This window comes from Schistocerca nitens, chromosome 8, assembly GCF_023898315.1.
Source record: "Schistocerca nitens isolate TAMUIC-IGC-003100 chromosome 8, iqSchNite1.1, whole genome shotgun sequence".
Classification (NCBI taxonomy): domain Eukaryota; kingdom Metazoa; phylum Arthropoda; class Insecta; order Orthoptera; family Acrididae; genus Schistocerca; species Schistocerca nitens.
The window spans coordinates 279,648,423-279,672,528 of NC_064621.1; the positions used below are offsets into that span (position 1 = coordinate 279,648,423).

Consider the following 24,106-nt stretch of genomic DNA (forward strand, 5'->3'; position numbering starts at 1 on the left):
CACAACAGTGGAGAGAAGCCTACCGACACCTCCTGAATATGCGGAGCGGGGTAGCAGTTCGATCTGAGACGCCTTGCCACGGTTCGCGAGGCTCCCCCAGTCGGGGGTTCGAATTCTCCCTCAGGCATGGGTGTGTGTGTTGTCTTTAGCGTAAGTTAGAAGTAGTATGTAAGCCTAGGGACCGATGACCTCAGCAGTTTGGTCCCACAGAAACTAACCACAATTTTCCCAGTTTCCTCCTGAATAAGAGCGCAAATGACCGCATCGCCGCCCGCCGTGACGTCACGTCCAGCTTAAATACCCTCGTTTCAGAAACATTAGTCTCAGTGCCTGGCTATCCCACCTGTCCATCTGATTCCGCAGTCTCACAAGTTACAGGATAACTTGCATGGAAAATGGCGATTTGCTGCCTGCTGCTGACAGAAAACTTCGGCTATGAGACCCCGGTCAGCCAGATGTAGAGGAACGTAGCTGCTGCAAGTTGCCACTGCTGCTTTGTCACTTCTGGAGCCGATACAAGATGCGGATGAATCTGAGACTTCCCCTTGAGTAGGATATACGAAGTGAATTCAGAATATCGCTTACAATCTGTTGGGTGAGACTCCGGAATACTTCCTCCCTGGCTGTACGTAGTACCGCCTCCCTGGTTGCGCGCTGTGTTGCTGATTTGGGCTCTGGTCTTTCGCCTTCCCGGCACATAACATTCGTGATATCCTGTTGGCAACGGCTTAAGCACACATTCGTGTTCTAGAGCACTAGGGTGCGTTGCACTAAGTGCTGGTAGACCACGGTAAATTTACGTCTAAAGACTCCTGTTCCTGCTATCTGCTCGCCGTCACTGTTGGGTCCTGACCTATACCACTGTGCAAGCCGACAAAATGCTGCGTCCACATTTCTTGTCGCTCTCAAGTGTGCAGTTCACACCTCCCCAGTGCAGGAGAGGACAACACCTACTCTAAAACCACAATCAATAATTGTGTTTCCAGATAACGCTGTTCCAATAGCGTCGTAGGACGTGCAAAGTCACACACACCAGCTCCGACCCGATCTCCGGCACCTGTAGCCTTTCCACCTCAGCTCCTCAACCTCATTCATTCAAATTAAAGGCTGCGAATTCAACTAAGTACCTAGAGATTACATCTAGGAAAAACTTAAATGGCAACCATCCCAAGGAAGTGATAGTTCGGGGAGGCGAATCAAACACTGCATTTTCTTCGCCGAACACTTAGAAGATACAACAGGTTTACTAAACAGACATTCTACTCTACGCTTGTCCGTCCACATCTAGAGTACTACTACACGGTGTTTTGATCGTAACCAGACAGCATTGATGGGAGGACACTGAAAAAGTGCAAAGGACAGCTGGTTCTGTATCATCGCGAAATGGGGGATACAATATCACGGGTGTGATAAGCAAATTGGAGATGACAATCTGTTAAATAAGGGATCTTTCGTTGTGGCGCAATTTGACATTTCAGTCACTAGATTTCTTATTCGAATACGAAACTATTTTTTTTGTCTCCCACCTACATATGGAGAAAAGAGCATCGTGATAAAGTAAGAGATATCAGACTCTCAAAAAAATTTAGATAGTCATTTTTAAGAGTTGCTATTCGAGAGGGTAACGGTCGATAAACATTCTGAAAGTAGTACTATGAATCTTCTACCAAGAACTTACGTGCGAATTGCAAAGTATTTATGTAGATGTACATGTGAACGTAACAAACCCTTAATAAGATCAAGGATTTGAATTCATCGATAACGAAGTCATTAGAGACACACAAGCGTGAATTACAAAAAAATGACGAAAGAAATCGGCCTTGCGTATTTCAAAGAGAACATCCTGGGCATCAGCTTAAACTAACTTAGGGAAACAACAAAAAATTAAAGTATGGATGGCCAGACAAGGATTCAAGTTGCCAGCATGCCAAAGCAAATCCATTGACTTAACTGTTGCATTCTCTAACTCTATAAACGAATGAATGCGACACTAGTTTACTCATTTTTGTTCCACCCATTCGCAAAGGAATTCTGTACGGCAGACAATGTTTCCGTTTATCTTCTGAGTCGCTGAACCATGAGGTCGACGTTGTAATGAAGAAAATGAAACGGAAGGGAATCATCTAAGGAAAAGTAAACCGACGGAAAACTCAAATAGGGCACTGGCATTTTCAGTGAAAGATGATATAATTTTGAGGTATTACATTGAATTGAATATCGAAAATCGTATGAAGTGAAAGAACGAGCAGAACATAAAATGCAGATAACCTGAGATTCTTGCTCAGGTTCTACATACTAGGAACGTACATACTAGTAATGCAGAGAAACTTACAGTTAATGGAGAAACAATCTAAGTAACGCTTATTATGATTGGCGATACACTGCTATCAATTATCGGCGTAGAAAAGTAGATGAATTATTTTGTAAATGAGTTTATAGAAAGAGTTTTGCAACGTAAGTGAGGAAGTGGGCGGAGACATTAACTATACGAAGGTTATCGATCAGGTGCAGGCCATCTAAGATTGATTAATCTTGCAATGGCCAGTGGCAATACAGAAGAATACTACAGAAATTCGCGGAAATCATGACACAGGTTATGTAGGACACTAAATTCCGTATGTCTTTCTGCTCGATGACTTTCACCGATTTCACAATTTCTTCCATTTATTTTTGTCTTCTGTTATTATTTCCTTTTGGGTATAGTACCCAAGCCATTGTGTAAGATAAGTTATAAATACTTTTTAAACGTTATCTAACGGTGCAACTTCGAAAGAATTCTTCCAAAGAGCTTTTCAAGATGGCTCTCTAAACAACCTCTATCAGTAATAATGATCTATTTCTATTCTTTCTACTAGCATATGTTTTCCTTATTTATTTGGCACTTAGTTGTAAATATTCTCAGACAGCGACATTTTTCAAACGATCAATGTTTCATAAGCATACACGTTCAGAAGAATCTTCCTAGCCGGCCGCTGGTGGCCGAGCGGTTCTGGCGCTACAGTCTGGAACCGCGCGACCGCTACGGTCGCAGGTTCGAATCCTGCCTCGGGCATGGATGTGTGTGTTGTCCTTAGGTTAGTTAGGTTTAAGTAGTTCTAAGTTCTAGGGGACTTATGACCTCAGCAGTTGAGTCCCATAGTGCTCAGAGCCAATCTTCCTAAATTTTATATCGCTGTTTGGCAAAAGTAGAGTTTGTCATTTAAGAAATGCTGTATTTATCGAATGTTTCATTCTATTCTCCCACACTGTGTAATTTTGGATCCTTGGCAGTTTGTTTTTTCTCCTTTCTTCTGCTATGTATTGACCCGTTTTCAATTAGCAAGTTGTAAAACATTTTCATGTTTATGGCGGGAATGGCACGGCAATCGTTAATATTCGAAGAAGAAACAAACAATCTTGGATACAAGATTTTCGTTATCATTTATTTACCAATGACGCATCTCGCCTGATTCAGGCACCTTCAGATTATTTGATATTGGACGGTGTTAGGCACATGGGAATAATACTTGTGTAGCCGGCCTATGAGCAAGTACACCTTCAGCTTATTTACAAGGTGACAGGTCTATGTAGGTGTGGTCCTATTTTGTATTCACTGGACTACGTTACGTGCCTCAACGGGAACACCGCACAATGTTTCCGAATATTTCACGAGCACAGCTATTTTCTGGGGCGTTTTGTATACTCGGTATCCCATGCGCTTAATACCATCTAATATCAGCCAAACTGAAGATGCATAAATTAAGCGAAACGCGACATTGGCAAATAAATAATCATTTTATCCTTGAAACCAAGACTGTTTGTTCCTTCATTGGCAAGTTGTTTCCTCCTTATATCTCCTCGCTTCCTTCTTTGAATTCTGTGCCAAATATCTTCATTCCATTGAGCTGTCATTTCTAGATTTTCCTTTGTTTGATTCAGAAAAACACTACAGATATTTGTACTCGAGTTAGAAGCTGTACTAAATGCTACATTAAATAAATGTACGATATTATGTGATAGTGCTAAAACAACAGTTTACATAATTTATAATTTAAATAGTTCACATAACTAAATATAAGAGGTTAAAACTAAATGATATTCGTCTGAATTGGGTAACAACAGCTACAACGCCATCAGCCCTCGGCGGCTCTTCATTACTGCATGACTCAGAGCACCATAGACAGTGGCACACGTGATCCATTATCTGTTGTCCTCCGAAGTGTCAATGCGTCTGTCCTTTGGAATATTCCCCTTTGACACGGTCGTCCCTGGATTTACCAACGTCTGATCTTAGGCTGCTGAATGATCTCCAAGTGGATCAATCTAAGGTACGTCCAGGTGGGAGACACCCAGCCGTTTCACCTACGTTTGAAGTTGCTCACATCCAGCTGTCCTGGGTTGTCCTTTGGTAGCACATGGAGATGTAGTTAGTGCCGACCCTAAACAGAGAAAACTACTTCTGGAATTCAGTGTATATTTTCGTGGATGATGGCCGTGGAGTGGGTGTAGATGATTTAGTTCAACCTTTTTCCTTTCAGTGTCTGCAGCTACTTTACGTCGTACATCAGATGATGCTTTGCTTGCCACGCAATAAACTTGATCTTTAGGTATCTGTTTCAGACACCCAGTCGACAATCGTGCAGTTTCATTAAGTGCAACGCCCACTTACTTTACGTGGGCAAAGCTAGAACCTACTCGGCAAGAAATAGAGTGCCATAGCAGAAGTTATGACGACTAGAGAGGTTAAGAATGGTCTTATTCCACAATGCAACTTTTAACTTGCTGCTGAGCCAGTGTTCACCGTATGCTGAGGACTGCCTACAGTGACGCCGTGGTATTCAGGCGTAAAGCAGTGTTCCAGCTCGGTACATTTTGTTATTTCTTTGTCTGTTTCTGAGCTGGAAAACACACACCCGCGTTTTCTGAGGATTATATTTCAGATGGTTCTTACCAAATACTCAGAACTTGGGAAGCTTCCTGAAACTTGTTTGCTTGGTTTGCTAAAGCAGGTAGTCTGCATACATGAAGCTTTTGCCTGTGTTAGGCCTTCATTGGTTGTCGGTCTATTCGTTAAAGGGTGGAGAGGACAAAATACTTCTTTGAAACAAACCATTCTTTTGGTTTCTCCAAAGATCTCGTCTTTCCTGAAACTAAACAAAGAACCTCTGATTGCACAAAAAACTTTGAATTACTTCCCTGAAATCGTAACAGGGTATCATGCTGTAAATATTCTTCAGCATTACTCGATACTGAACAGCACCACAGAGTGGAGACAGATCAATAAAAACTCCTCCAGTGACGTCGCCTCTTTCAAACAGTCCTCGTTGTATTGGATAAAGTAAGTTGCTTGTGCTGTGTAATCCTTTTGAGATCTGAAGCCTGCCTGTTCAGTAATTAATGGACTCAATTACGGGGGTCAAACGATTCAAAAGACGCCTTTTAGATATAAATATGACATAGGAGTTAAACAAATCTATAACTTTTGACGTTGGTTGCTTCTACCCCAGGTCTCAAAATGGGAACTACTTCAGGTTTCGTCCCTACTTTTGGGAACAGTTTCTGTTGCAAACAATTATTACAGAATTCGACAATCCATTTTATGGTCACTTGTTCAGATTGTTCTGTTTGCTCTACCCATATAACATCCGTGCCTGCTGCTCCATGGCTTTTGCACTGTCGAATGGCTTAAAATTTGTGAGGTGTCAACTGAGATGTTTGGCTTATACGTAAGATGTGGCAGACCCTATCCCCGATGATCTACAGGTATGGGAAGCTCACCACAAAAACATTCAGTTTTAAACTGGACAAGGTCGCACAACAGATAACGTCTTAATAAGAGAATTTTACTACGGATGGTCCAGTAATTATACAAGTGTTGCTACGTTGACATTGACAGATTCATGAAAGAATCAATAAAACTACGGAAGGAAACTAACGGTCACTACAACATCGTGGTTTATTGCCAAATGATTTACCCGCTGAATCAAGAATGCAATCGTTTAACACATGGACAAGGGGTTGGAATTATGAACTATATATATAAACACTCCAGGAAATGGAAAAAAGAACACATTGACACCGGTGTGTCAGACCCACCATACTTGCTCCGGACACTGCGAGAGGGCTGTACAAGCAATGATCACACGCACGGCACAGCGGACACACCAGGACCCGCGGTGTTGGCCGTCGAATGGCGCTAGCTGCGCAGCATTCGTGCACCGCCGCCGTCAGTGTCAGCCAGTTTGCCGTGGCATACGGAGCTCCATCGCAGTCTTTAACACTGGTAGCATGCCGCGACAGCGTGGACGTGAACCGTATGTGCAGTTGACGGACTTTGAGCGAGGGCGTATAGTGGGCATGCGGGAGGCCGGGTGGACGTACCGCCGAATTGGTCAACACGTGGGGCGTGAGGTCTCCACAGTACATCGATGTTGTCGCCAGTGGTCGGCGGAAGGTGCACGTGCCCGTCGACCTGGGACCGGACCGCAGCGACGCACGGATGCACGCCAAGACCGTAGGATCCTACGCAGTGCCGTAGGGGACCGCACCGCCACTTCCCAGCAAATTAGGGACACTGTTGCTCCTGGGGTATCGGCGAGGACCATTCGCAACCGTCTCCATGAAGCTGGGCTACGGTCCCGCACACCGTTAGGCCGTCTTCCGCTCACGCCCCAACATCGTGCAGCCCGCCTCCAGTGGTGTCGCGACAGGCGTGAATGGAGGGACGAATGGAGAGTGTCGTCTTCAGCGATGAGAGTCGCTTCTGCCTTGGTGCCAATGATGGTCGTATGCGTGTTTGGCGCCGTGCAGGTGAGCGCCACAATCAGGACTGCATACGACCGAGGCACACAGGGCCAACACCCGGCATCATGGTGTGGGGAGCGATCTCCTACACTGGCCGTACACCACTGGTGATCGCCGAGGGGACACTGAATAGTGCACGGTACATCCAAACCGTCATCGAACCCATCGTTCTACCATTCCTAGACCGGCAAGGGAACTTGCTGTTCCAACAGGACAATGCACGTCCGCATGTATCCCGTGCCACCCAACGTGCTCTAGAAGGTGTAAGTCAACTACCCTGGCCAGCAAGATCTCCGGATCTGTCCCCCATTGAGCATGTTTGGGACTGGATGAAGCGTCGTCTCACGCGGTCTGCACGTCCAGCACGAACGCTGGTCCAACTGAGGCGCCAGGTGGAAATGGCATGGCAAGCCGTTCCACAGGACTACATCCAGCATCTCTACGATCGTCTCCATGGGAGAATAGCAGCCTGCATTGCTGCGAAAGGTGGATATACACTGTACTAGTGCCGACATTGTGCATGCTCTGTTGCCTGTGTCTATGTGCCTGTGGTTCTGTCAGTGTGATCATGTGATGTATCTGACCCCAGGAATGTGTCAATAAAGTTTCCCCTTCCTGGGACAATGAATTCACGGTGTTCTTATTTCAATTTCCAGGAGTGTATATATGTGTGTGTGTGTGTGGGGGGGGGGGGGGGGCAACGGGTAGAAGAGGTAAATTACTTAAAGAAGAGTCCCCAGAAAAGCATGAACGAACACCAACATTGTTGCATAAATGCATGATGAGAACAACTAGCTGGCTGCGAAAATTAGATCTGTGAAATAAGACCCTGACTTGCTTGCCACTTTTAAGCTATGAGAAAATGGAAAATGGCTGGAGAAGTTACTGCAAATGCTAAGCGCATATCGAGCTTCGTACTGTGGTCAATGTCTGCGACATCTCGTTCTGCTACAAGCCCTGGAACAAGTGTCGCTCGGGGAGCCCCCAAATCGAGTGACCTCGACGGAGCCCCTGAGGCAAGTGCCCGCTAACTTCATTCTTCGAAACCTGCTTATCCCAGCATGGAATTTCGCTGGCTAATTGCAGCAGACGTCGCGAGATAATTTAATAATCAAGTTTATTACTTTTACACTCTTTCGCAGTTTTTCGTCGTTAGACAGTACGGTCTGTATCTCCAAGGCAGGCGGAAGACAGCAGAAAATCCCTCCTACTAAATGACAGATTTACAGTAATGGCTAACGAAGAGGAATGCACATACACAAGCATGAGAACTCGTCCCCGCTACCGAAAAAATAACAATAAGACAACCAGAAACCATTAGTAGAACATTTCAGCAAACTGCGTATGCGCTTAACAGCTTCACTCAGTCTTTGTGAGCTAGTTTTTCTTATTGCCTTTCAGATTCTTATCTTGGCTAAAACGGATTCTATGTGCTTGTCGCACAATGCTGTTTTACGGCACGTTGCGCAGCCTCATTGACAGTCCTGCTGAACTGGGATGGCATACTGCGTTCCAATGCTCTACGTGTATGGAGACAGGCTTCCAGCAGAGAACGATTTTATGACTGTTGACATAATATTTTCTGAGTATCGTACCACATCACAAAGTAAAAAATACTATTCTGGATAAACCAACATTTTGGCGACAGTGGCCTTCTTCTGGTGTGCTTCGGCTGTGTGAAGTCACTAATACTTTGCCATCACTACTCAATGAGCATGACGTTAAGTCCCAGTTTCGGAAGATCGTTGTTACGCTTCATGTCTGTTGAACTCTGCGGGCTGGCAGTCAGGATGGACGAGCCGTCATCCATCCTCGCTGTTCATGTTGTTATGTTGTATTATTACTTCTATAGCTTGTCTGATCTTGCGTTTCGAAAAGGCCGGCCAATTGGCCAGTATAAAGCATCAATGTGGCAAGTAAATAAAATTTAATGAAACTTGTGGACTGCGCAAGCAACCAGGGTTGATGAAACGCCTAACACTTAACAAGATTAATGGAGAGGATGGATTCAAGCTTGCCCCATCCTCACTGTCAGCCCTCAGAGTCCAACAGGCTGCACCAACAATGAGCACTATCGGCGAGTAACTGCGACGCGCCGGCCGAAGTGGCCGTGCGGTTAAAGGCTCTGCAGTCTGGAACCGCAAGACCGCTACGGTCGCAGGTTCGAATCCTGCCTCGGGCATGGATGTTTGTGATGTCCTTAGGTTAGTTAGGTTTAACTAGTTCTAAGTTCTAGGGGACTAATGACCTCAGCAGTTGAGTCCCATAGTGCTCAGAGCCATTTGAACCATTTGAACTGCGACGCAAGGCCTGCATTCAGCAGGAGAAAACCTGGAGACTACACTTCATTCACCGATGACCATCAGTCGTAGGAAACAATATAAGAGGTAATAGATAACAGTGATCTCCACTCTCCCCACCGTAGCTATCCATTATAATGAAAATCCTTCTCCCGCGCGGACTGAGGCGCCTTGTCACGGTCCGTACGGCTCCCTCCCCCCCTCCCCCCCCCTCCTTCTCGGAGGTTCGAGTGCTCCTTCGGGCAGGGCTGTATGTGTTGTCCATAGCGTAAGTTAGTTTAAGTTAGATTAAGTAGTGTGTAGGCTTAGGGACCGATGACCAACGCAGTTTGGTCCCATAAGACCTTACCACAAATTTCCAAAGTTTCCTTCTCCCTCCACCTCAAGAGACCAATCGTAACAACGAACTTTAAAATTGTGGCGTAACGTAATGGTCAGTGAACAATAATGACACTCTAATGAGCAGTAATAACAACATTCAAGTAACTCCACTCAGACAAAGCACACGAGTAGATGCAGGGAAAGGCCACTGGAACCGTGGTCAAAATGTTCGTTTCTTCGGTATAGTTGTTTACATTACGACGCGTTGTGATTCTCACAGAATTTTATGTCAACTCTGGCCGTGGAGGCCTACGCAATTATATAAACTTTATGACTATTCCATTCCCTGGGTGAAAACTTGCCTTTCGTGAGCCAGCTAAAAACCCCAAGGGTGCGGAATACCACCAGTTACCGAGAGGATAGCAGATGTTGAAATAATTAGAATTGCAGTCATTGGCAGCGATGAACATTGTTTTCAGCTGTCATGCAGTGTTAGCGACGTGACTCGACTGATTTCTGCGATCTGCGTATCTCTGCATATACACGTCAGTGTCCTGACTCACTGGCTCATCATCGTCCACCCAAAACCGCTAAGGATCGAAATTTGAAAGTTGGCGGAAGTTTCAATTTTACACTGTACACGTTGCTTAAGAAGGTATTTTTCGATATTCCAGCCCTAAGGGGGTGAAATGGGTGATGAAAGGTTTTTTGAAAAAGGTCACTATTAAGAAATTTTGAAGGTAGACCTACGGAAATTCGTATTTGGTTTCTCGGACACAAAAAGAAGAAATACAGTTTCAAAATTTGGAAATTTAACCCTATGGGGATGAAATAATGGGCGAAGGCCTTTTTTGAAAATATGTTATTATTAAAGAACTAGTAAAGTATTTTTAAAGTCACATTTATGAACATCCGCATTTGACTTCTCGGTTACAAATTTAAAAAAAATAGATTTTTCACTGTTTTTTGAAATTTAACCACTATAGGGGTGAAACAGGGGATGAAAGTTTAATGGAAATATTTCATTGTGCTAGCTAAATCTTTGAAAATTGGAGTTTGGCTTCTCGGTTAGAGACGAAAGAATAAGTATTTCTCTGTCCTTGGAAAACCTGGTTTTCCAACCTTAAAGGGGTGAAATAGGGTCGGACAGATTCACTGACTCATCATCACCCAGCCAAACCGATGAGGATAGAAAGTTGAGGTTTGGAGACGGTGTGGATCCTATAGTGTAGGCGACGTTTAAGAAGGAATAGTCCGAAATGCCACTCCAAAGGGGGTGATATAAATTATGAAAAAGTAAGTGGAAGATTAAGGGAATTTTGAAGTTAGAACCACGAAAACTGGTATTTGGAAATTCAAACACTAAAAGGGGGAATCAAGCGTGAAAGTTTGTTTTGAAAATGAATAATTACTGAAGAATTATTAAGAGATTTTTCAGGTTCCATCGATAACAAGTGTTGTTTGACTTCTCGGTTAGAAATAAAAGAATGCAAATTTCAGTGTTTCGGGAAATTCAAACCCTAAGCGATTACAATTGGGAATGAAAATTTTTACGAAAACATTTCGTTACAATAAAAAAAAGTAAAGCTACATTTATGAATTCGGTGTTTCACTTCTTGTTTAGATATAAATAAATATTTTTTGGGGATTAAAGCTGCTATGGAAATATCTACACAAGAATGCAAAAGGTATGGTTAAAAAAAACTTTAAACTCCAGCTAGTGTTTGGTCACAAGTACATTCCGAAAAGACGATGCTTTTATGGATTTTAATTAGCTTGAAAAGCTCAGAGGATGTTGCAATTTGTAAACAACATAAATTTGGTTAAAACAAAGAACAAAAACATTCTCTGCAGGCCATAGAGTTACGTGAGTGAAGCAGCTCGCGCTAAGATCCTTAAATTATAAAAAGGTAACGAGACAATTTGGCAATAAACTGCCACATAAGAAATTCTTCAGCATTACACCCTGTTATTGGTAACAGGGTGAAGATGGTTCGATGATCCCTTTGCCAGGTGAACTGCAGTGTAGTCATGTAAATGTAGATGTAGAATGAGAACGGAAAGAGATGTACGTGATGAAATAAAATGTCGGATGAGGTGAGTACTGATGACTACAATCGGAACAATTATGAATTGTAATTCATGATATCTTTCAGTCATGAGAAGAGAGTTTTGAGCATGCGAGCAGTGACCAGCATGCAGTGGGCACGCACCTGTCGCAGGGCATCTGCCCTCTCTGCGCCGAGGCGCCGCTCTCCCCGCACCTCGGCCCTCCAGGCGTCACCCTCCAGCAGCTGGGAGCGGGCCAGCTCCTCCACTTCCAGCGTCAGGCGCTCGCACGACGACACCAGCTCCGTGTAGCGCTCCTCCAGCGCGCTGCAACATTACCACCCGCTCCATTTACCAAGGTGCCGTAAAGATTTACTTTGGCTGCATCTGTTCGAATATATGTGCAGGTTCACACTCATCGTACTGGTCCTCGTTGTAAGAATTTACAACTAAACTAATTCTCGACAGGTAGAAACTAGGCACGAATTATTTACAGAAGATTGAAAACACTGACAGAAGCTTGTAAGATGTCTGTGTATGTGTGATAAAAAGGCAACTTCTACTATGAGCATCTAGATACACTACTGGCCATTAAAATTGCTACACGAAGAAGAAATGCAGATGATAAATGGGTATTCATAGGACAAATATATTACACTAGAACTGACATGTGATACGCCTGGGCATTGAGTCGAACAGAGCTTAGATGGCGTGTACAGGTACAGCTGCCCATGCAGCTTCTACACGATACCACAGTTCATCAAGATTAGTGACTGGCGTATTGTGACGAGCCAGTTGCTCGGCCACCATTCACCAGACATTTTCGATTGGTGAGAGATGTGGAGAATGTGCTGGACAGGGAAGCAGTCGAACATTTTCTGTATCCAGAAAGGACCGTACAGGACCTGCAACATGCGGTCGTGCATTATCCTGCTGAAATGTAGGGTTTCGCAGGGATCGAATGAAGGGTGGAGCCACGGGTCGTAACACATCAGAAATGTAACGTCCACTGTTCAAAGTGCCGTCAATGCGAACAAGAGGTACCCAGACGTGTAACCGATGGCACCCCATACCATCACGCCGGGTGATACGCCAGTATGGCGATGACGAATACACGCTTCCAATGTGCGTTCACCGCGATGTCGCCATCACGGATGCGACCATCAAGATACTGTAAACAGAACCTGGATTCATCCGAAAAAATGACGTTTTGCCATTCGTGCACCCTGGTTCGTCGTTGAGTACACCATCGCAGACGCTAGTGTCTATGATGCAGCGTCAAGTGTAACCGCAGCCATGGTCTCCGAGCTGACAGTCCATTCTGCTGCAAACGTCGTCGAACTGTTCGTGCACATGGTTGTCGTCTTACAAACGGCCCCATGCTTTGACTCAGGGATCGAGACGTGGCTGCACGATCCGTTACAGCCATGCGCATAAGATGCCTGTTATCTCGACTGCTAGTGATACGAGGCCGTTGGGATCCAACGCGGCGTTCCATATTACCCTCCTGAACCCTCCGATTCCATATTCTGTAACAGTTATTGGATCTCGACCAACGCAAGCTGCAATGTCGCGATACGATAAACCGGAATCGCGATAGGCTACTTTTATCAAAGTCGGAAACGTGATCGTACACATTTCTCCTCCTTACACGAGACATCACAATAACGTTTCACCAGACAACGCCGCTCAACTGCTGTTTGTGCATGAGAAATCGGTTGGAAACTTTCCTCATGTCAGCACGTTGTAGGTGTCGCCACCGGCGCCAACCTTGTGTGAATACTCTGAAAAGCTAATCATCTGCATATCACAGAATCTTCTTCCTGTCGGTTAAATTTCACGTCTGTTGCACGTAATCTTCGTGGTGTAGCAATTTTAATGGCCAGTACTGTACATTGCAATAAATGAACGCGTTTGTCATTAATTTAGACAAAAAATCTTTCAGCGAGTCTGCGAGCATGGCTGGCTCGAAATGCATTCGTGTCCCGGTTGCTGTATTTTTTGTTGTTGTTGTTGTTGTTATTGCTCCTGATTACGCGTTCGCTTTAGTAGCATCGTCATATCAAATCTGTGGTACACACATTTTACACTAAACGTATGGAACAAACTTTTATGTATAAAACGTATGCAATATTTATGGTGACGCATTCGTTGATCACAAACCTCATGGATAAATATAGTATCTAGTCACAGTTCAAATATCTTTGTCAACATCTCACACAGACACCGTAAACTAAAGAGACTAACCTACCGTATTTTATTCCAAAACAAGGCAATGTGATGAACAGAACACTGTCTCTCCCTGTGCGCGAATCATACGATTTGTATGTGAGCACTATGGGACGTAGGCAGTAGGAAAAACGTAAACTTCGGTCGTTCCTGAAGGAGTGCTGAAATGGCCGAGGCAGCTAAGGCGACTGCTAGCGTAAAATTGAAAATCCGGGTTAGAGTTCTGGTTTGGCAGATTTTTTCATTGTTTCTAACACATCGTATAGCTATTGTACAATTGTATTCGCAATTTGCAAATGAATTTTATTTAATACGGCTGTCAATCGTTATTAATTTCTGTTCCTTGGGACATGCATGCATGTCCTAGGAACACTGCATCGAGCTACAGAAGCACTGTAAAATTCAACTGACCTTCTCTTTTACAGTGTGTTTGCTACTGGCTTAGAACCCGAGAGCGCAAATGAGGATATTTCCCTGTTACCTGTATCCACTAAATCTAGACTCTAATGAGTAATTATACCAATATTTTCATGACTCACTGAGATCAGAACACAGCTGCAACCCATAATATTTTCCTAATATTTCAGTTACAGAGCGCCTCACTGACACATATACCACAATACCCCGGTACCGGTAGTATGTCAGCTCACTAAACACTGCATTCAGTCGTCAGCAGTCTTCTGGACCGGTAGCCCAGCCGACCATTTACCATTCCCCACCTGAAACACAACTCTACGAAAAACAATATCTACTGCTAATGGATTGCAGCTATATAATGTAATCAATTTAAATAACTATTCCTGCATTTACATGACGAAGCCTGTGGCAACAAGTTTGTACAATATGGCAGTGTGGTAGCATATAGCTGCATTAAGTAAAAGTAATAAATGAAATGGTTTGGAGTGGAAGAAATAATTCAGAGATAAATACTGGAAATATACGTGCATTTCGTTTTCAAAAGAATGAAACTGATTTACATGTAAGTTTGTCCTCAAGTAGCAGATAAAAATTAGATTTTCGCATGAAGTGAACGGAAACGTATGCTCTCAACAGACAGCTTCAAACAGAACCATAAATCTTTCACAAATTTCAAATTTTTTTTAAAATAATTGTCTAGATCACATATTGCATACACCATTAAAATGCGATGACTAGTTTTAGTTGATAAAGCAACCGTCTTCAAATCTGGAAACAATCAAGGAACAAAAAACTGTCTTAAGGTAAATTGTGCTAGTTAAACTTCGAGCTTATAGAAGCCTGACAGTGAGGAAATAAATAAAGATAACAACGTACCATTCATGGTAAAATGTATTTCAGCGTATACCGTATTGATAACCCTGCATCGCTTACATAGCGGGGAACTATTTTAAGACAACGGAAGTGACTGTGCTGTAAGCACTGACTACAGATAAATTAACGAAATTGCACCACAGATGTAATGTGTAAAACATGCCATGTCCGTTTGATAACACTTCCAATAAAAAGCTGAGTAAGTCAACAAGGCGAAGCCACCTATTTCAAAGCCTGTAGAAACAAGGGTAACAAAATAATTATGTACACAGTGAAAGGCATTACGAAGCTGCCAGCTATGTAGACGATGCGGGGTAATCAGTACGCAATAAGCTGAGATACGTTTCACCACTTTTATAAGTTCGACGTTTAGCTCACGACAACTTTCTGTTCTTTGCGTTTTCTGGGATGTGAAGATGGGTGCTTAGTCAAACTTGTCAACTGTAACTAGTCATCACATTTTAATTTTTTATTCTGTACTCGATATAATCAATTATTAAAAATTAAAAAAAAAATTTAAGAAATTAAACGCTTTCCCATTCCTGACATTGTCAGATACAGCTAACTCCTAGATAATTAAGGAGTGGGTGATAATTTTGAATCTATAGTGCGACAGCTTGAAAAGATAATGTTCGGTTCTACACTCAGCTTCTGTTTAATAGAAGTGAGCAGCTTGTGTGCTACCATTTCACTTTATGGAAGGATATCAACGCCAGTATGAATGGGAAATTATTACAAGTAACTGTGCTGGTATTTAGAATCTACTTCTAAAATAATCTACACATTCGCCTAATGCGCTCCTTGGAAAGTAGCTGAAAGTATCTTACTGACTTTCTTCACCACTACAGTCTCTGGACCAGCTTTCAGCGACAGCTGCCTCTCAAATTCAACAGCACCTAACTTGACAAGAATTTGTACAAGAATGGCGTTCCAGAACTGCGAACGATTTCAATTGGCTGAAGGCCTAAGCCGACCTCCAAAGATACGAAATACAACAGTGTAGATACAAAGAGATTGCTCAAAGAGCTTATTTCAATTAATCGAAGGCATTGCCAGACAACTCGCGATTCAACATGAGCACGTACAAAGTGAGCGAAAAATGAGACCGCAATTGACCAGTCCACTTCTAAGCTGACCTCGGGGAAGGCGTGCTTGATTCTGGAGAAATATAGCAATACACTAGGATGTATGGTTCCTAAGATGAAGAGGATGAAGACATGAAAGCCTACGATTTTAGTATTTGTAGACTAAGAGGAAGCTTAAGGGAATGTTGACTCTACTGTACTCTTCGAAATTCTAAAGGCAGCAGACATAAAACGCAGGGATCATAATGTTACTCACAAATTGTTAAGAATCGAGGGGGCAGGAAAGGACATGGAAGGGACGCATTAGATGAGAGGAGGGTGAGACAGAGTTCTAGCCTATCCCAAAAACCATTCAGTTTTGACATTGAGGAAGCACATATTTGGAAAGGGAATTACATTTCAGGGTAAAGAAATGAAGGATCTCAGGTTTGTCGATGGCACTGTAATTCTCTCATAAACGGCATAGGATTTGGAAGAACATTTCAGTAGAAAGGATAGTATCTTGAAAAGAAGTTATAAGATGAACTACAAAAAAAGTGAAACAAGGATAATGGAATGATCTCTAATTAAATCTGGGAATGAAGTTTGACATAAATCCTTCCTTCACTCCACTTCAATAAGGAAGTCCTTTTTTTTAGGTATTCGAAGCGTATCCTTAAACGAGGCTGAAAAATGGACAATAAATGGTACAGTCAGGAAGACAATAGAAGCTTTTTCAATTCGATACTATAGACGAATCTTGAAGCTTAGGTAGATACATCAAATAACTTATGTGGCGATAGTCGAATTGCAGAAAAAAGAAATGTTTGACACAACATGACGGAAAGAAGGGATCGGTTGGTGTGACACATCCTGAGGCATGAAGCAGTGCTCTATTTGGTGATGGAGGGAAGTGTGGTGGGGTAAAAATTTGAGAGAGAGAGAGAGAGAGAGAGAGAGAGAGAGAGAGAGAGAGAGCTAGTCTCGGACGCTATAAGCAGGTTCAAATCGCTGTAGGTTGCAATAGATATACAGAGATGAAGAGACTTGGACAGGATGCATTAGAACGGAGACTTGCATCAAACCAGCTTTCTAACTGAAGACTACAGCAGTAAAGGGTGTAAATAGCATCTGACGAACTCCTTGGACGCATAAATGCAAGTTCTTTGAACCATCTGAAGGCAGTCATCACCCAGTCGAATTCTCAGTTCCAACAAACCCAACCGTGGAACTTTTCTCCCAAGTATTCCATGATTATAGTTAAGCCAGCTTTAACGTGTACCGGTAGTACAGCCTTACTCAGATCTAAGCAACCCCATCATTTCCCAAAATCCTCACGACTCACAACAATAAGTCGTAACAGGAGCTGTTACAGAAATAACCACTCATCCCACCTACCTGCATCAACGTCCTCATCGCCCATGAATCTTTGAAATACCCAGAGAATGCAGATGATCTACTGCTCATTCCTACACACTCATGACTGAGACACGCTGACACGCCTCTATGATTTTCAGAAACCGAAGATAACTCACTGCATAAGACGCCAGAACGTGACGCACATGCAATCTTCTTTTAAAAAACACTACCAGCAAAGGAAGTACTGTAATCCTTTCTTTTACCTTGCTGGACGAAATTCTGCTTCACATAACCCACTACTTCAAAACAACTAATCTGTCCCCACCAAACAAATTAAACCTAAAATCTTTTCTTCTCTTAACACCTGTGCTAATTCTCTCACACCCAATTTCCAATAGTATCACTGCACACCACAGATGGCTGCAAGATACGCGACACTGCCACAAATCTAATAGTGACTCCGTAATGAATGACATTTCTCTTTGTTAGAAACTTCAGCGAACCTGTAGCACTACCTTAGAGTTCAGATACTGCTTGAATTGCCACCAATGCTGAAATGCAGAATAAAAACTCATCATCCTACACAGCCCAGGACTTCCGTTATATGGACCTTATACAAGGCCCTGTCGAAAGAAGACAAGTGAGTTTTTACAGATTCTGGGCACCTTCTTACCATATGGATGTGAAACTTTTGAACTTTTGTAAGAGGGATAAATGAGAAACGATCGATGGCTAGGGATCCCACCTTCTGAAATGATAGTATGATGGTGTTATGCATGGAAAAATATTGGAAATGATCGTATGGCATAGTTGGCCGGGAGGCCCCATTCGGGGTGGAGTTCGGCCGCCGTATTGCAAGTCCCTTTTAGTTGACGCCACTTCGGCGACTTGCGAGTTAGTGATAATGATGATGGACACACAACACCCAGTCCCCTGCCGGGAATCGAACCCAGGCCCCCTGCGTAGTAGGCGGTAACGCTCCCGCTACTCTACGGAGGCGGACATAGTGCATGCAAACTACGCGGAACGCAATTCAGGTCTTTCGGATACATCTGAGCATAATGATGCATGACTTGTCCTCTAGTTGTTTTATTTATGTCAGTTTCCTTGCATTTGTATATGCCGCCTAGTCTGTGGAATAGCGTTAATTCCAGCCGCGTGCGTTACATCGTCAGAACCGGGCACACCCGCACCTCACCTGTGCAGGTCCCTGGCGGTGGCCACGGCGCCGCTGAGCCTGGCCAGCTGCTCGTCGTACTCGCCCTCCGAGCGCAGCCGCTGCGCGCGCTCCGCCTCCAGCTGCTCTCCCAGGGCGCCCAGCGCCGCCTTAGCCGCCTCCACGTCAGCGGGGGCGGCAAGCGGCGGGGCGGCGCTGGCGGTGGCCGCGGCCGACGTCGCGGCGGCCAGCACTGCGTCACGGCGCCACTGCTCCGCCTCCCGTCGCAGCGAGTCCTACGAGCGGAGGCGAAGTACATTCGTTTCAAAATGGATTAGAAACTGTTTGTAAACGAATCAGACACTAGCATTAAGGTAGGCTGTCCTTAACCAGAAGTTGGTTTGACATTTCTGACAATTAGACATGGGAAGGGCCAACGGCCTTGCAGCGGTGGTAACACAGGTTCTCGTCAGATCACCTAAGTTAAGAGCAGTCGGGCTCGGCTAGCACATCTACATCTACATATATACTCCGGTAGCCACCAAGCGGTGTGTGGCGGAGGACACAATCCGCGCCAAAGTCATATTAGGGAAAGATAACTGTCTGAACGGCTCAGTACGAGCTCTTATTTCCCTTATCTTTGAATGGTGATCATTGCGCGATTTGAAAGTTGGTTGCAATAATATATGCTCTACATCCTCGGTGAAAATCAGATTTCGGAATTTAGTAAGCAGCCCATTCTGTTTAGCGCGCCGTCTATCTGCAGGTGTGTCCCACTTCTAACTTTCTATGAAATTTGTAACGCGCTCGTGATGGCTAAATGTACCAGTCACGAATCTTGCCGCTCTTCTTTGGACCTTCTCAATCTCTTGAATCAGACCCAACTGCTAAAGGTCCCATTAAGGCGAACAATACTCGAAGCCTGGACGAACTAACGCATTATAAGCTATTACCTTTGTTGAAGGACTGCATCGCTTCAGGATTCTACCGATAAACCCCAATATAGAGTTCACTTTACCCGTTACTTGTGTAATCTGATCATTCCATTTGAGATCATTTCGAATAGTCACGCCCAGATACTTGACGGAACTTACCGCTTCCAAAGACTGGGCATTTATTTTGTACTCGTACATTAATGGGAATTTTCGCCTTGTTATACGGAGTAGGTTACACTTGCTAATATTGAGATGTAACTGCCAGTCATTACACCACGCATTTATATTCTGCAAATCCTCATTAAGTTGTTTACAACTTTCGTGTGATACTACTTTCCCGTAGATTACAGCATCATCGGCAAACAGTCTAAGGCCGCTGTCAATACCATCAACCGATCGTTTATGTAAATCGTAAAAAGCAGAGGACCTATTACGCTGCCCTGGGCACACCTGAAGTTACGCTTGTTTCCGTTGAAGTCACACCGTTCAGGGCGACATACTGCTCCCTGTCTGTTAGAAAACTATCCAACCGCATATGTCATTGGACAGACAGTAAGAGCGCACTTTTTGTAGCAAGCGACAGTGCGCAACTGAGTCGAACGCCTTTCTAAAGTCGAGAAATATGGCATCAACCTGGGAGCCGGTATCTAGAGCCTGTTGTATATCATGCACAAAGAGGCCCAGCTGTGTCTAGCATGGCCGATGTTTCCTAAAACCGTGCTGGTTTCTGCAGATCAGCTTCTCAGTGTCTATAAAGATCATTATGTCTGAACACAAAATATGTTCCATGATTCTACAACAAATCGGTGTCAGTGAAATTGGCCGGTAATTACGTGCATCCGATTTTCTACCCTGTTTATAGATTGCTATGACTTGGGCCTTCTTCCAGTCCAGCGGAAATTTCCGCTGTTCCAATGATCTCTGATAGATGATGGATAAGAATGGTGCTACATTTGTAGCATAGTCAACATTCAATCTTACGGTGATACCGTCTGGGCCAGATGCCTTCCTGGCGTCTAAGGAGCTTAACTGTTTTACAATCCCAGATACACTAAACGCTATGTCAGCCATCCTTTCGTTTGTTCGATAGCTGAGAGGGGGAATGGTGCTGCAGTCCTCTACCGTAAACGAGTTCTTGAAAGCTAGGTTTAGAATTTCGGCCTTCTGTTTATCTCACCTACATTACCCGTACTGTCAGCAAGAGAAGATATTGAATTATATGTAGCATTCATAGATTTTACGTACGACCAAATATAATATTGGGTTATTTTTAGAATCTACTGATAAAATATTGCTTTCAAATTCGTTAAAAGAATCCCTCATTGTCCTTCTGACAGATGCTTTCATTTGACATAATTTGTGTTCGTCAGCGGGGCAGTGACTACGTTTAAAACGACTGTGCACAGGGGAGCTCCGAGTCTGCAGGGTTCTGCTGTCAGGCGGGCTGCACTCAGCCGTTGAGAGTCCAATTGAGGAGCTCCTTCACTGAAAGTAGCGGCTCTGGTCACGTGAACTGAGAATGGCTTGGAGTTGGTGTGCTACATATTCAGTGATGGCTTGCACCTGAGGATGACACGGTGGTCCATCAGGTACCGTTGAGCCTTCCGAGGCCTTTTCGGACGGAGTTTAGTTTTAGGAATGGCAAGGAGCTATCAGTATTTGGTCTGAAGAAACTTTTGATGGCCAAGATTACAGTGTTACTCATTCCTGATAAACTGTTTCAGCAAATAAGAATGTACTCTTCCGATCTTACAAAGAAAAAAATCTTGTAATGCGTTTTGTTCCGCTGTGAAGAATATGTTTACATTTTTAACAAACCGGTGTGGAATGTGCTGCATACTATCCACAATTATGCCAACATGGCACGAGTGTTACAGTCATAATGGAACAAGATGGATAACAACAAGCGTTTAAAATATCAAAAGGTGACAGTCTCAGCTGTTGAAACGGCTCATCAAGAACAAATAGCATTGAATGCGATCTTGGCTAGTAAAAGTTTCCTCGTAGCGAAATTCGTTTGTATTTATTTATTTATTTTATTTATGCATTTATTTTACCTGGCAAGATTAGGGCCTTCAGGCCCTCTCTTACACCTAACCAGGCATACTCAGATTCAACAAATTTCAGTTTCTACAGAACATTAAGGACATATAACATGTTATACAGTATTAATGTTAAAGAAAAAAAATAGAGATTATAAAAGTAGTACACTGATAATTATAACAATCAAAAAATAATTATAACAATCAAGAATAATAATAATAATAATAATAATAATAATAATAATAATAATGACTATGTATATGAAAGTAAACATATTTTTCTTTTATGAATGTCAGTCCTATTGCTAGTTGGGAATTTTCTCGTTATATTCTTGCAGCTTGTGAGTTATTCTCATCAAGCAGAGACATAAGACGATGGAATGGGGTGAAAGAGATATAGAAGAGGTAGATAGGTTAGATGAAGAGAAATAGAATGGTAAAATTCGAAGCTATGATGGAGAGGAGAAAGAAAAAGATGAGAGGGGCACAACAATGGTGGCTATACCGTCCCTAATATGTGAGTCTTGAGTTCCCTCTTGAAAGCTGAGTGGTTTTGGATAAGACGCAGATCACAGGGGAGCGCGTTCCATAGTCGTATGGCTGAGATGGAGAATGACACGGAGAAAGATTTTGTGTTATGTAAAGGTACAGCCAAGATGCTAGACGTATCCGATCTGGTATTGCGGTTGTGGAATGATGAGAGGTGTTTAATGTGAGAAGATAAGTATTGGGGGCACCAGTGGCTAAGAAATCGATGAAGTAAGCACATCGTGTGGAGATCGCGTGCCTTATGTGGGCGTATCCAACCTAGCTGGGAGTATGAAGGACTGATATGATCATACAACCGTATATTGCATACGTATCTAACGCAAGCATTCATCACTAGCTCGAGGCATCTCGAATTTTCACTATTTGTGCCGTGTTGAACTACATCACAGTAGTAGAGATTAGGCAAAACTAGTGTTTGGACTAATTTTTGTTTAACATGGGTTGGAAATATTTTTCTAAATTTTTGAATTGCGTGTAGGGAGGAGAGCGATTTCCGGCAAGCTGTGACTGTTTGTTCTTCCCAGTTTAGGTGTTCATCCATGATTATTCCAAGGTCTTTTACTGTTTTTTGGTATGGTAGTTGGGTACCATTGAGGAGTATTTGAGGGACTGTTTCGCGAAAGTACCGACTGATTAACTTTGGATGAGATATAAGTATGACCTGGGATTTCTTGGGGTTTAGTTTCAGACCTAGGTTCTGTGCCCATCGAGAAACAGAGCAAAGATCTGCGTTCATACTCGCTACTGCGTCAGCAATGTTCTTGGGGCTTGCACTTATGTACAGTTGGATGTCGTCGGCATATAGATGGTAGTTGCAGGAGTGAATCACTGAAGAAATATCATTAATGTACAGTGAGAAGAGTAATGGACCAAGGACGGAGCCTTGGGGAACTCCAGAGCGCACGTTTTTCCATGATGACTTTTCCGACCCACAAATGACTTGTTGACTTCTGTTTTTGAGGTAGCTGTCGAACCAGTGTATTGCGCTGTTTGAGAAATTCAGCTGCTTCATTTTAATTAGTAATATATCAAAGTCAACTGTATCAAAAGCCTTGCTAAAGTCAAGCAGAGTTAGGATGGTAGCTTCACGTCTGTCCATAGCATGTTTAATGTCATCAGTTACTTTGATTAATGCAGTTGCTGTACTATGGTGCTTTCGAAAGCCTGACTGATATTTGTCGTGGATGTTATGAGTTTGGAGGTAATCCGTCAGCTGTTCATGGACGATGTATTCTAGGGCTTTAGATATTGCAGGAAGTATGCTGATCGGCCTGTAGTCACCTGGCGACTTAGGGTTGTCAGTCTTGGGTAAAGGATGAATTAAACTTTGCTTCCACTCAGTAGGATATGTACTACTGACAAGAGACAGGTTGAAGATGTCTGTGATAACTGGAGTAATAGTGTTTACGACGTTCTTAATCATGCCAATGCTGACTCCATCATTTCCTACTGCCTCGGAAGAGATTCTCATAATTGCCCTGTGTACTGTGCCGGTAGTGACATGTTTTAGGAAAAACTTGTCTCTCGAGAGATTGATATCTTGGGGCTGGTAATTTGTCGCTGCGTGGCAGTTTACAGCTGTTGAGAAGAAATCGTTTAGTTCTTCTGCAGACGCTTGATAAACAGCGTCAGATCTTCGCTTCCCTATACCGAAACTGCGCAGCTTTTTCCACAGTGCAGCAGGTTTTGATATGCCGCATACGACAGAGCGGGCATGTCTGATTTTGGCATTCCTCACGCTTTGCTTGGTTCTATTTCGGAGTTTCCTATAAGCTTCGTACGCCTCGGGAGTTGGGTTACGCTTGAAGGCCCTATGTGCAGCATCACGTTTGTTCATTAACTGGCGTAATGCAGTGGTGAGCCACGGAGCGGGAGCTCTCTTTACCTTGACAGTGCGTTGAGGAGCATGTTTATCATGCAGTGCAATAATTTTGCGACATAATTCCCGAATTTTTCCGTCTAAAGTCTCTTCATTGCTTATATCATGCCAAGGGATGTCTGAGCAATCCTTTTGAAGAGCGTCATGGTT

At 43.4% G+C, this 24,106-nt stretch overlaps 1 protein-coding gene across 1 annotated transcript in view; it reads right to left on the bottom strand.

Moving 5' to 3' along the window:
* LOC126199522 (TNF receptor-associated factor 3) overlaps positions 1–24,106 on the bottom strand; it is a 327,738-nt gene that overhangs the window by 57,769 nt on the left and 245,863 nt on the right. Inside the window, exons 5-6 of the mRNA XM_049936443.1 lie at positions 18,594–18,730; positions 11,618–11,780 (exon numbers count right to left, since the gene is read on the bottom strand). Coding sequence (XP_049792400.1) covers positions 11,618–11,780; positions 18,594–18,730 — 300 coding nt within the window. The remainder of the gene's footprint in view (positions 1–11,617; positions 11,781–18,593; positions 18,731–24,106) is intronic.